Source organism: Hydractinia symbiolongicarpus, chromosome 10 (genome assembly GCF_029227915.1).
Source record: "Hydractinia symbiolongicarpus strain clone_291-10 chromosome 10, HSymV2.1, whole genome shotgun sequence".
NCBI lineage: Eukaryota > Metazoa > Cnidaria > Hydrozoa > Anthoathecata > Hydractiniidae > Hydractinia > Hydractinia symbiolongicarpus.
In genome coordinates, this window is record NC_079884.1 from 19,550,127 (window position 1) to 19,563,129 (window position 13,003).

A 13,003-nucleotide genomic window follows, 5' to 3' on the forward strand; every position below is an offset into this window, starting at 1 on the left:
GCAAGTACGGCAGCGAGACCTCCAGCGACATAGAGACTGTCCGGCAACTTGTGAGGACCTGCGACAGGTTCCTGACCCTCTTGCGAAGTACTTTTGCCCCAAGTTCTTCTGTAAGTCAGCCTTGTTCTTGCGATTCCATTCAGCAAGTCTCTTGCCAGCAGCAACACGACCCTCATTCTTCTTGGTTATGACTTGGTTAGATTGCTCTTCACTCATTTATTTAGACTTGCCCTTGGAAAAATAGATGAAAAAAAGCCTTTATCTGAGGTTCTTCGATTGGGGGTAGAGGTGACTGTCGATTCAACAGGGACCTATAATGAAGGAAAAGCCATTTATATCAATGAATCAGGGCTATATAATGTGATATTTGGAAGCAGCCGAAGCAAGTCAAAAAGAGCTACAAATGCTCACTTAAAGCTGGGGGTGAGGTGGCACAGGATTCCTGTGCCACCCCACTCCCTTACAACGACGGCAAAGCTGTGTACATTTCCAAGTCTTTATCCGAAGTGCCCAGATCGGGGGTGGTGGGGGTCGATTCATACCCCACCTACAACGATGAAAAAGCCATCGTTTTAAACGACCGAAGGCACGCTTGGGCTAAACATTTTGTAAAGAGCTTTACAAAATTTCCTCGTAGTGACGAATCAGTGAATTTTTTACTTTTCTAGTAGAGCCAAGTTTTGCTCAAAATTTCTTCGTCTACCATCCAATACTGCCTTTTCAAATTTTTTGTTAAATATCTGACTGCTCCCCATCTTCTTCTTGCTGTTCGTCATCTTGCTTTTCATCTGTCTTGGACTTCACGGAGAGCTGAGTGTGATTAATAGTATGAGCAGCAACCAAGAGTGGCGCTAGAAATTTTCCAAAGGCAGAGTACACAAGGATCCCCAAATCTGCCATGGAGTCCTTGATAATCGGATCTTCCTCGATGTCTTTTTTCAGACCCTCCGCACTATCGAGTTGAACAACATTGCCTACGGCCTTGGCGTACATGCTAATCGCGTGTGAAGATAGTGCCTTGGCGGTCTTTTCTCCTTTCTCGTGAATTTCACGTTGAACGAATTCCGCATACGTTTTTTCGATCACCTCATCTGATGCCTTGTCAGCAAAGCTTTCAGTACATTTCTTTGGCAAGAGATGCTGTTTGCCTTTGCGTATAGCATCCTTCAAGGCTTGACGTTTGTCGATAGGTTTTTCTTTGGCTTGAAAGGCTTCTGCTGGTGTGTCATCAAATACAGCTGTAATCTCACTCATCTTTATTAGAAGCCTTCTATAACGCAAAAAGCAGAGCACGATCAAGACGTACGGAAGAATTATTGCTACAGTGAGGGCTATGTCGTTCATCATTTTTATTTTTCAAAACAAAACCCTCGCAAGGGAACCCTCTGGGGTTTTTGTTGTTGTTGTTATTTGAACCCAGAGGGTTTTTGATTCTGTGAGTATACCACTCAGAGCCTTTGGTTCACCATATCCAAGGTGTTTTTCAGTGCTGTCCTGCTTTGCAGGCTTAGCGTGCTTGCTCTTTATACTCTATACAGAATGTCGTGCTTGTCCTACGCATTAACGAAACCCACCTTTTTAAGTGAGCACTTTCAGAGGCCGTTCCTTGCACTGACATTTAACAGGCATTTTGGCGGAATTTTTCCCGTCGTGGCACAGTGTGTGGGAGAAACCGGGGCGAGACGGCCGCTTCCAGCTAGGACGTGCTCTCGCCCGCGCACTCCTACCCTTCCGCCAGGATCTAAGCCTGCTCCCACAATTTTACCATAATTCAAGCTTGGTATAAAACTATTCAGTATCACCTTGAGTACTACCTGTGTGAAAATTCACGCATCACCAGCTAGCTCATTTGCGCATCATGCAGAAAACCTCTTGATTATTCAGAAATGTGTTTATCATTTTTGAATGGATGAGGCAAATGAGTTTTATCTTGTTTCTACCGCTTTATACTGAAGAGGAGTGACTCAAAGTTGGTTGAAAATTTAAAATATTTTTCAACGCGACTTACTTTACTCAGATATATATCGACGGCCTTTCGTTTGGTTATCCGCGACCCACATAGTCTGCATGTTAGTATAGTGGAGCCTTGCTAATTGCACCTCCTCGCTGGGTATTCTCCGTTCACGCGATACTTGAGCGGTACCTTGTGATCAAACTGCCACTGCCCCCAGTTGCTCCAGCACATCCCATCTTTGAATTGATCCTGGATATGACCGATAAATGTGCAAATACCGCACCCCAGGTACTCTGTAGAGGCTATTTCCGTATCACGATTTAGAGCATTATGAATCCTCGTTAGAATGAGATCATACTTATACCCAGCGAAATCACATTCTTTACACTGACGCCTTCGTTTTTGATGCGGGCATTTGCTACGTTCCCGTGACGCCTTGATAATATCGCGGCATTTGATACACCATTTCGTTCGTTGCCCGTTGCGTTGGATCTTGAAGTTGTCTAGTGGTTGGGGTCGCTTACATTGTGTACATTTTTTACTGTCCTCCATCTTGTTACTTTTTGTGAAGTGGTACTTCACAAAACTCTGGACGGGGAAACACTATTTACAACTCTAGCGGTACTGTGTGGATGCCATCATCGAGTACCTTCCGCTTATCATAGAACGCTGAGAGGCCCAGCTTGTTTTGTTTGTACGTGGCCATCCCCTGGTTGCGCACCCGGAAACCTACGTTTTTCGCAGTGTCAATAGAGCCATTCAACGCGTTCTTATACCTCTTCCATGTTATAGCGTTATGCTTCTTCGACATGCCCTTACAGGAGAATTTTGTGCCCTCTTTCTCTTCGATAAAATAGCACTTGGCTGTCGTGGCAATCATCCTAAACCCCATAAACTCAATCTTAAACAGACCTCCTGTTCGACTCGAGTACTTATCAGTGACGAGCCAGTTTTTCACGTCTTTATCGTACTCGTCAAGCAGTTCAGGGCGAACGACATCACGTAACTCTTCTCCAGAGATGGCAAAATAGGCACTGTCCGTATCCATGTAAATGTATTCAAAGTCTCGACGATCCACGTACTTGTCAATGAAGTCATAATAGAACTCAAGCATACGCAATTTGGCCAGCTGGTACACCGCAATGCCGCACTGGTACGCTCTGTCGATATGCACTTTTTTCTTTCCTTCTCGGATCTCGTAAGCATCACCTATCTCTTCAAGATCTTCAAGGTATGGCGATCTCATCGCTGCATCCACCTTCTTTTCATCTCTCGTGAAGGTGGTGTTCGCGTGCCTCGCTAGATCTTCGATCATTTTTCCATAGAATGAGTTACTTTTCAACTTGGCCGTATCTCCAGCAATACGCTTGTCAGGGTCTTTATCGGCTTGTCGTCGTGCATCCGCAATTTCTTCCGGAAACCATGCAAATGGCTTACCTCGTTTGTACTTGATGAACTGGTGAAAAGCAGTCACTTTCAGGCCATGGTCAAGGTACCATTTCAGCACGGGCGTGTACAGCAAGATCTTTTCAGCCTTCATCAACCCTAGGAGCTTACGTGTACCAAGCATACGCTTTCGCCCTGTGGCGGTCAGGTACTCGTGCATGTGCTCAGGGATTTGATCGTCGGGTATCTCCTTGACCACAAATAGCGGAGCCATCTCCCTGAATTTGTCATACAGCTCCTTCGGCACTTCGATGTCGACCTGCGCAAAACCGAATAAGCTGCCGCTCTGCACCCCTTCTGTCAACAGTCTGATGTTGTGCTCAGCTGTGGGTGTATCAATCTTGCTCAGCTTCTCCTTCCCACAAGGAAAGTCTTGCATCAACGTACTCGGGTACAGCATGTTCGCGTCAAGACCCAGAACAGTTTTGCACTTCCGTGGCTCCTCTCTCGTGGTACCTACAGAACACGATGGCAGGCCCTCCCACCATGCCCGTTTGAAGCAGTTCATACGCCTCATTCTTCGTGCACTCAGTGCAAGCCTTTTGCACCTTTTTGCACGCCTTGCAAGACCGTTGGTAGCAGTCTACCTTACACTTGTGCTTGCACAGTTCTCCTGGAGCGTATAGCTCTAGCTTTGAATTCAGTCTTAGAGACTTGTTCAAGACGTAGCGCATCGATACGCCTGGAATACTTACCGCGTCTTTCAAAATATCTATCCCGTCGTCGTAGTACTGCAGCCTTGTCTTGTCCACGGCTTCGATGAAGGGTTCCACATCGGCTAAATTGTACTCACGCAACCAGTCCATCATGGTGACGCAGCCTCGCTTGTAAAACTCTGCACGGAATGTTTCGTACTCTTCAGGAGAGAGGGCGTTTTTCCCACTAAGACTGCTATAGAAGTGTTCGTACGCCACGGGTCCGACGTGGGTTAGCTTGTCATAGCTCGTCAGCCACTCGTATGGGAACACCAGCTTTTCGAGCTTGCAATCCAGAGACTTGCACCATCGGTCGTAGCTCATACCAGAAGCGAGAAAATTTTTGATATCGAGAAATTTGAACCTCGATGTCGTGAGGAACATGTAGTCGTTGTCTTTCTTCCCCACTGTGATCTTTTTGCTATCGTCTTTGGGAATTTGATCGACAAAGTACCGCTTGATCATGTTCAGGTCATACTTGCCACTGTTAAAACCGATCACGACCACCTGGTTTACCCACTCGTTCCATGCCTTCTGAGTTTTGTCTGGAAGCATGTCAAAATCATCGGGTCTTGGATACATTCTCTCCACCTCTTTCACGATGAGGGCGTGTCTTTTTTCGAGCTGCTCCACAAATTGTTCAACCAAGATCTTTGGATCACCGTGCACCAGGAACGTTGGATCTCCGTTCAGACTATCGTGATTGGCGACGCTGACCGGTACATGCTCCGAGATGTATGTTAGGTCGGATGTTTGTCGCTGATTCAGAGGGAGCAAGAGGGCCTCGAAATCAAACACGATGTAGTGAGGATAGGGTCGAAATTCTTTCTTGAAGTACCTCTTGGCTTGGGGTGGACTCTCACACTCCCACACTGTCACGAGGTTGTAGCCAAGTTTTCGGATGCCTTTCTCCTTTGATTTGGTGGCCGTATATCGATATTTATTCGTGTTTGTTCCTTGGCAGGGGCATCCGTGCCACTTGCAACCGTGGTACTCATAGACTGTCCTGGTCTGAGGTTCATAGCCGTCTACCCTGTAGACCTCATTTTCTTTCTCCCCGTAGCGTATGACTCGTTCTCCTCCATGCCCACAGAGTGCGTGATGAATGTGCCTTCCAGTTTCCCTCGACATGTGCTCGAGCCATTTACAAGCGTCATAGCTGAAGCCCTCACCGTAAAAGACCTTCTCTGACTTGCTAGGCATGCGCTTGACCTTCTCGCCTTTGCAGATGATAGTCGGCTTTCTTCCTTTACATATCTTCTTATGTCTCGTAAGATCTCCGCTGCTTGTAAACATTTGCTTGCAGACTTCGCATTCCCATTTCCGTCGTGCCAGTACGTCTAAATCCTTGATGTAGAAACAGTGTTCATCCAGCATACCAAGGTTGATTGTGTCTAAATCTTTTTTGTATTGATTCTGACCGTACACGAGTCTCCATGGCGCTTTCTCAGAATTGGTCTTGGGTTCAAAGACTCTGATGTTGATCTTGAAACGCTTCGCTATGCCCTCGAAGTCAACAAGCTTCGTAGCACGAACTTCTTTCCGCTTTAGTTTGGGATTCTCGTAGTACTCGCGTGCTAGTGTGAGAGCTGGTCTCGTGACACGTTTCTCGCGCTGCTCTCTTTCTCCACGGTAGTGTACGGCAAGACATCTCCAGACACACAAATTGTCGGTTCTCTCATCCTCCTTGTCAAAGCTGTAGATGCACCTCTTCTTTCGCAACCAGTCTGGCAAAGGTCCACAGCCTAACAGGGGCTCCCTTGTGGAGATGATCTTGATCTGCACATGTTGGAAGACTATTTTCCCTTCGTACGAACCTAGGGTCTCGATTGTTCTTTCTGGTGGTAAGTACGCCTTCCCCCAAAACTCGTTATCTCCTAGATCTAATCGCTGCATTTCACATTTTTCGATAAAGGCTTCGATGTCAGCTAGGCTCGTAAGCGATCCTTCGATTCCCTTGGTCTTGTGATACGGAGCCGTGCCACCTCCTGCTTCGTAGATGGTGCAAACAAAACTGTAGACTACCTTGACTCTCATGTCTATGTAGGGTGTATTTTTCGCATGATGACCTCCGCCAGTGGCTGATTAAGGTTCTTGTTGAACCGCCATGTCTTGACACGATTTCCGTCTTCCAACATCTGTGTGTCATTTTCATCAAAAATGTGCTGAATGTCTTCGACGCCTTCGGATCGGTTTTTCTCTTGTGGGAACATGTGCTTGATGTCTTCGACTCCGCTGTATTCGTCTTGTATGTCTCCAGCATCGTAAAAGTCCTCTCGCGCTTCTCTCTCGATTTCATCGTGCAGTGTTGCCCTTCCAGCAATTTGCTCCCTCGCCCTGTTATAATAATGCCTAACAGTGTCTCGCACGCTCTGTAGTCGACCTGCAAGAGCATCGCGAGTTGCTGCTACCGGCGCTGAGACAGCGCTATATAATTTACTAATTGCATTCTTGAACCAACTCATTTCTCTTTATTATATGTACATTCAGACTTTAACTAACAGCGGTCGCAATTTGAGTAGGGAATTTCCCTTTTCTATTCAAACAGATTTGCGCATGCGCGTTTGTTGATGTCAGCAGTTTTGTCGAGTGCCGTCATTTTTGATGATGTCAGCAAATTTGTTGGATATCACGTGACTTGTTTACTCATTTGAGGTATGATAAAATCTGTGACGTCACAGATTTTTAGGGGGTCTAAAAGCAGCGTTTTTTAATAGGGGTTTGACCGTCGAAAAACCTAAACCGTACTCATGCGGGTGTACTATACTAGCTCCCTTGCCCTTGAAACAGTTCACTATTACACTCGACTGCAACTCACTCGGAATAGCACCATCCTTTATAATCTGGTTAGCAAGATATGTAATAAGCTCAACTGCAATATATCCAGATGCTTTTACCATCTCTGCAACAATACCTGATACTCCTGCAGCCTTGCCAATCTTCAATTTCCTAATAGCCTCCACTACCCATTCTGTCTTGATATGCATAGCTGGCCCTTCTACGACATCATCATCAGACAAATTATCCTCGTCCCAATCAAACTCAGTGTTAAGCAACCTCTGATAATGATTCTTCCAAGCTACCCTTTTCTCCTCCTCTGTGCTAGCCAAAACACCTTCATCATTACGTATACACTTCTCACCTACAATATCTTGATTAGTCTTCTTCATTTGCTTTGCTATCTTGAATACCTCGTTGCGCTGGTCTTCCCTTCTTAACACATCTGCAAATCTGTTTCTCTCTGCTTCTGATTTTGCGTACATTTTTAATAAAACGTACATTTTTAATAAATTGCAGAAATAACGATATCAAAGACGACAAATATTTTGCGATAAAAATATTCTGAACCTGATACAAAACGAATACCATCATGCTTGTATTTGAGATTCATTTACCGTCTGTAATTAAACTGATCTTGCATTAATTTGAAGACGTAAAAATTATCATTTGACTTAACAGCACACAAAACTCAAGTTTTTTTTGTGTGTTGCAACGAAGAAAAAAAATTAATCCTCATAAGTGGTGGTGGTGTGTATGTCATTACCTAATACAGATGAAAGTGAAGAGTTTGATATTGTTGTAGATTTTGAAGTAATGGTACTTGCAGAAGATGGTAAACTTTGTGAATTAGTATCTTGTTGAAAAGCTATAAAGTAAATATTATTACATGCTTTTAAAACCTCTTTTTTATAAATTTATAAAAACTATCATTTTACAATGAAGTAATTTCACAAACAGGATTTTTTATTATACAGTACCGGTCCTCAATCCCCTTCTGATAACCCACCTTCTTAAGGAAGAACCAACAAATGATAACATGTGCTGCTTAAATTGTTTATTTCGAAGCCAATATGAAGTGTGAAATTTGTTACGCCTTTATTAGCTCTGGCCAAAAGGCTTATAGTCGCTACCATGACAGTGGCTACACAGAAACGCTATTCAGTAAATTAATAACATTTGTGGCGTAACAATGTCATAGTAATATCAGCTCAAGGTGAGGTGGACCAATATGTGCTAAAATATTCAAATAATTCATAATGCACACCAAAAAGCAAGCAACCCAAAAACCACACAGTTATATATAGAATTGAAAGAATGGAACATCTCAAGATTGTTGAACATTGGTTTGTTTTCAACCACAGGGGACTAGAAAATGCCCAATATTGAAACTTTGGACAATGTGAAAAAAACACCATTGACCAAGTTTAGGGACAAAAAAATAGAGTAAATGTAAAAAATTGTATGCAATGTTGTTTTTGTGATATGAACAAACATATTTATTTGTTGTTAGTTCTCCTTTAAAAAAGCTCTATAATTTCTAGCTAAAAGAGGGATTCATACATTGCAATGAAAAGTTATAAAAAAATTTATATAAATGTATCTATGCATACTTCTCTAAAACTTAAAAACAGAACTGATTTATATATGTACCTGATGAAGTGATAGAAGTGCTGTTTCTTTCATGTAACTCCCTCCTTTCCATTCTTGGAAAAATAAGACCTGAACATATTAAAAAGGAAATATCTTGGACTTGATAAAAAATGGTTTCTGAAAAATTTAAAACTTTGTATCAGTACTGAGACATTTACTGGGACTGACAGTAAATGGATGCATCATGAATATCTTAACTAATCAAAACCATTTCAAATTGCAGTGACAGTATTGCATGCTATTCTGTTCTGCAAACAATGTGCTGTTTTTGTATTGTTTTGTACAGGTAAACAGAGCGCCGCTTAGCAGACCAAGTAGGACGTAGGACAAACAACTTCTGGTAGGTAAAAGGAACTGCACATGAGTACAACAACAATGTCAAGAGGTGTATTTCTAGTTTGAAAAAAGACACCCAGGACATGCAAAAAAATTAAAAATAACATTTCACAAACCTAGACTAGTGTTGCTATGAGGATTTTCTGGCAACGATGGCAAATTTCCAGTACTTCTAAAGTAAGGAGAATTCACCATTCTTCTGAAATCTATCCCTGTACCGCGGTGTTGTGAGCCGTTAGTAGGCATCTTCTTCCTAACTCCTGCTCTCAGGTATACTTTTTGTGGTTTTGGTCTTTTGCTTTTGGATATGACGTTCTGTTCTTCTCCCAAGTTGCAGAAAAAGCTGGCGAAGCAAAGCATGTGGAATGAAGAAATAAATACCCTCATAGTGAAATACGCGGGACAATTAATTTCATTCTTCTCATTGATTTTATTCTTCTTTTTTTGAATTTTGATAAACTAAGTTTCTTGAGCGAGAAACCTTGTTTCTCGTCATCGCGGAATGTTTTTATTTAAAATATATCTATTAGCCATAAACTGAGTGCACATTTGCAGGGCAGCCTGATCGAAAAACCTGGTTTTTCGAGCGAGATACCAGGTTTCTCGCGAGAAACATGGAAACTCGTCGGATAAATCAGCTTTTTCGATCGCTAAACCGGGTTTCTCGAAGGTACCGTTGATATGCAAGGTACATCGAATAAATGTGAATAGGGCTTGCCATAGTTATGGGCCACCGTACTGAAGGGTAGGCACTATAACCAGGGATCAAGTCGGAGGCGAATCTTTTATAAATTAAATTCTTCGAGTTACTCGTCAAAATCCGTCAAAGAACTTCATCGTTGTGTTCTTTACCTTCAAAGAGCTCTCCACGACTCGTTACCAAATCAGAGGGGTTAACAAATAAAAAAGGAGATAATGATTTTACGTCTTAATTTTTATTTTCGACTTTTTTTTTCCTCAACGCAAGCTTTACAAAAATATTTTTTGTTTCTTGATTTAAAAATTATTGGTGGGATATTTTCGCATTTTTGATGAAACCACTGTAAACATTTCGAACATTCGGCCATGTCATCTGCGTTTTCTTCGTCGTAGGGCATGCGACAACTGTAGTACAACTCAATAGCCAAAATTTTGATTTCGCATCTTAAAGATCTTAATGTTTTTTCTTCAGGAAAAGGAAGCATTTTTTCTTGATGCAAACACATAAGTAGATGCGAACGCAATCTTTTACGATCGTAAACTACTTTAAATTTTTACAGACCTTGATATCATCGTTGTCATCCTTATCACCACTTGGCTGTATACAATCTTCGTTGTTGACAACTTCACCATACCCTCAAAAAAAGAAGTTATCTTTGGGAGATTCTTTGCGCCATTCTTCCACTTTCAGTAGTAGATTCTCTTGGTCCATTTTTGCTAATCTGTTTTTTACAGTACATATGATTACGTATATCACTTCTTTTAGGATAAAATCTCCTATTTGTTGTGGGTGGAACACTGTCGTCTCTAAACAATTCATTCTTGACATATATTTTATGTGTCTTTCCATTTCTCGTACTTGACGCACTCCTTCCGCAACTAGTTGGGAAATTTTTTTAATTATTCTTTTATCGACTTTTTGGGACATTCCTCCAGCCTTAAAATTTACGATTTAATTATCTACTACCAAGTTTTACAACTACAGAGACGACACGAAGCTTTAAACATATACCTTTCCAACAAAATGTCCAGAATGTGATTCAGGGAATGTGATCCATATAGTTCGTTTCCACCGTACACCTTCTTTATTCTGTTGCCATTTATTTTTTAAGCTTTTAACGCAAACTTTTCTCTTCCACTCCGTGTTAGCATCAATCTAGGCGGTACATTTTAAATCATATGTATGACAAAAGTCAAAATTTGATCAACGGTTTAGACTGTGATTGTCAGAAAATTAGTTTCTACCTTATAATCAAGAAGTGTGATAATATCACGCATGATAATCTTGGCAGGACAATCCATCTTTTTTGTATTTTGTGCCAGAAATCTTGACTTCCTGAAAGAGTGATCACCATCATTCTAAAAAATTAGTAGAGGCGCGAATTATCATCTTTCTTTTTCTTTTTTTTTTAGGAAAGCGGATAAATCATGCTTGCCTTTCTTGCGTCTTTCCTCTTATTGTTTTGAACTTTACTTTTGTCTGCTCCGTGCACGCAATCTAACGCCTCCATACCCATAACGAGAAATGGTGTACCAGTAAAAAAAATTTGTTGGTTGTCAGACTTTTTGTCCTCAAACATGATCCTATGACCTTTTATATCAACATCTAAACACATTAAAGTCCAACATTAATCGCAAAATTTGTCACTTCAGAGTATTACAGATAAGTATTACTTGTAAACCAACCTGGAGAACAAAAACCGCTTTTTTTATGGTAAATCGAATAGTTCGTTCCAGTTTCAATCTTGTATTTTTCTATAATTCTTTTTGCTTCTTCCAAGGAATCCGCACGAACACACTTGTCTAAAATTAAATAAATTACATATATCACTTCGTGCTTTAACTGATTCTTCAACAGAAGTCATGAATGGTCTTACCTGACAAGCTTGACATTTAATTTTCTGTGTCGTTATTTTCCTCGTCATTGCTACCTTTCTCTCTTTTTTTGTCGTCTTGAATGTCGTCTTCGGTGCCATCTCCAACATCGCTCTCTTTGCTGCTTGAGATAAAAGTCCCATCTAGGTTTAAAATAAAAAAATAGTACACCAATAAAACTTACTAAAATAAGTTTAAATTATAATCAGGCATTTCTTAAACTTACTCGCTTTTTCAATATCTTTTCTCTTTCTTTTTTCTCTTTTATTTTCTCTGTTTTCAGAGGTTTGTTTAATTTTATCACTATGATGAAATAAAGTTACAACGTAACTAAAAACACTTATTTATATCTTTTTCCCTTCACCTTACAAAATGTTTTCATTATTTTACAGGTCATCAATATTAAAGCACTCATTTGCCGCACATTTATTACAACCTTACTATTTTTTAGTTACAAGAAGATATTGATATCTTACTTACATAACTGCTCGATTAAAAAGCGGTGAATCTTCGAAGTCCTCATCTTCGCTGGATGAAATAATTCCTTTTCTTGAATAAGCTAAATTTAAATATGTTTGTGCACGCCAAAAATGTTTTGAGTTTGCGACAATATTTTCATGTTATAATAATTGCTTGCTTCTTTAATATAAAAACAAAATATAAAAGTTTTCTTACCCATGTTAAATGTCATTTTAATTCACAGTACTTTCCTTTTTAAATTAACCACCAATTTCGAGAGAATGTTTTTAAAATCAGCAGAAATTAAAAACGTACGAAATTTTCAAAATAAAACCACGTGTTTTATTTATGTGACTTATAGTGTTTTGATATTTTCCCGGGGCGTTCAAAACATTTTTACTCGCTTATTGGACTATCGAGACCATCAGGTTAACTCGCCAAAATTATTTTGTATAAGACCTCCGACTTGACCCCTGGTTATAGTGCCTACCGTACTGAAGCGAATAGGATTTAGCCAAGACTGTCTTTTATCAGTTGGATTTATTGAAGGAAAGACATTTGGGGGAAATATGCCTGAATTAGCTGAAGAGTGAGTAAATCTCTTATTTTATTGTTTATGTAAATATAAAATTGTTGGTTCATTACATCAATGCCTGTATTGCTTTCTCAATTTTAAAAATTGAGCCTATTTTAAAAACCTCCTCTCTTTCTCAAAAAGCCAGGTTGTAATCTCGCGTTCTCTTCTAGCCGTTGAAAAAATTACTATTTCCTAATTGCAATTTATACTGAATTTCCCATTTCATTTAGCTCAAACCATCACTTAACGGATTAAAAACTTCCCAATAGTTCTCATTGTTTATAAATGCACAAAAAAATAAGTAAAATATGTAGCTAACTATATAGCTAGCTAATTAAAACCATAGTATGCAAGACAACAATGTAATATGTTTATTTTAGCAATATATTTCAAAGTATTACTTCATCATCAGGCTATAAGTAAAAGTATATAAACAATAAAACTGCTAAATAAAAAGTATTCACATCACATATCAACATCTACCTACATACACTATACACAAGTTAAAAGGTATTAAATGATTAAAATTCC

The 13,003-nt window shown here is 40.3% G+C and overlaps 3 protein-coding genes across 6 annotated transcripts in view; 1 reads left to right on the plus strand and 2 right to left on the minus strand.

Annotated features, from left to right (window-relative positions):
* Positions 1–3,480: 3,480 nt before the first annotated feature.
* Positions 3,481–9,117, minus strand: LOC130612264 (uncharacterized). The gene is made up of 3 exons (XM_057433568.1): positions 8,979–9,117; positions 8,527–8,595; positions 3,481–7,741 (listed from the first exon to the last, which is right to left on the minus strand). The coding sequence occupies exon 3, from the start codon at positions 6,130–6,132 to the stop codon at positions 3,808–3,810; it is 2,325 nt and encodes a 774-aa protein (XP_057289551.1). The 5' UTR covers positions 6,133–7,741; positions 8,527–8,595; positions 8,979–9,117; the 3' UTR covers positions 3,481–3,807.
* A 661-nt stretch (positions 9,118–9,778) lies between these two features.
* Positions 9,779–12,199, minus strand: LOC130612266 (uncharacterized). 2 transcript variants are annotated; one of them, XM_057433573.1, is made up of 5 exons: positions 11,917–12,199; positions 11,663–11,739; positions 11,439–11,579; positions 11,248–11,364; positions 9,779–11,167 (listed from the first exon to the last, which is right to left on the minus strand). In XM_057433573.1, exons 1-4 carry the CDS (start codon positions 11,957–11,959, stop codon positions 11,317–11,319), a joined length of 309 nt encoding a protein of 102 aa, XP_057289556.1. In that variant the 5' UTR covers positions 11,960–12,199; the 3' UTR covers positions 9,779–11,167; positions 11,248–11,316. The 2 variants fall into 2 exon arrangements, with proteins under 2 accessions (XP_057289556.1, XP_057289555.1); XM_057433572.1 differs by lacking the exon at positions 9,779–11,167 and having other exon boundaries at positions 11,256–11,579.
* Positions 12,200–12,348: 149 nt separating this feature from the next.
* The window catches only part of LOC130612265 (eukaryotic translation initiation factor 3 subunit G-like), a 46,127-nt gene continuing 45,472 nt past the window's right edge, over positions 12,349–13,003 (plus strand). The window contains exon 1 of one of the 3 annotated variants that reach the window (XM_057433571.1): positions 12,349–12,484. In XM_057433571.1, coding sequence (XP_057289554.1) covers positions 12,465–12,484 — 20 coding nt within the window. In that variant the 5' untranslated portion in view covers positions 12,349–12,464. The remainder of the gene's footprint in view (positions 12,485–13,003) is intronic. The other 2 variants (XM_057433570.1, XM_057433569.1) reach the window with 2 other exon arrangements.

Coding starts and splice junctions, on each gene's coding strand:
- LOC130612264 (XM_057433568.1), bottom strand. CDS start 6,132: ATGAGAGTCAAGGTAGTCTACAGTTTTGTTTGCACCATCTACGAAGCA.
- LOC130612266 (XM_057433572.1), bottom strand. CDS start 11,959: ATGAGGACTTCGAAGATTCACCGCTTTTTAATCGAGCAGTTAT. Junction 11,740..11,916: donor CTTTTTAATCGAGCAGTTAT/GTAAGTAAGATA, acceptor ATTTCATCATAG/TGATAAAATTAAACAAACCT. Junction 11,580..11,662: donor AAAAGATATTGAAAAAGCGA/GTAAGTTTAAGA, acceptor TTTTAAACCTAG/ATGGGACTTTTATCTCAAGC.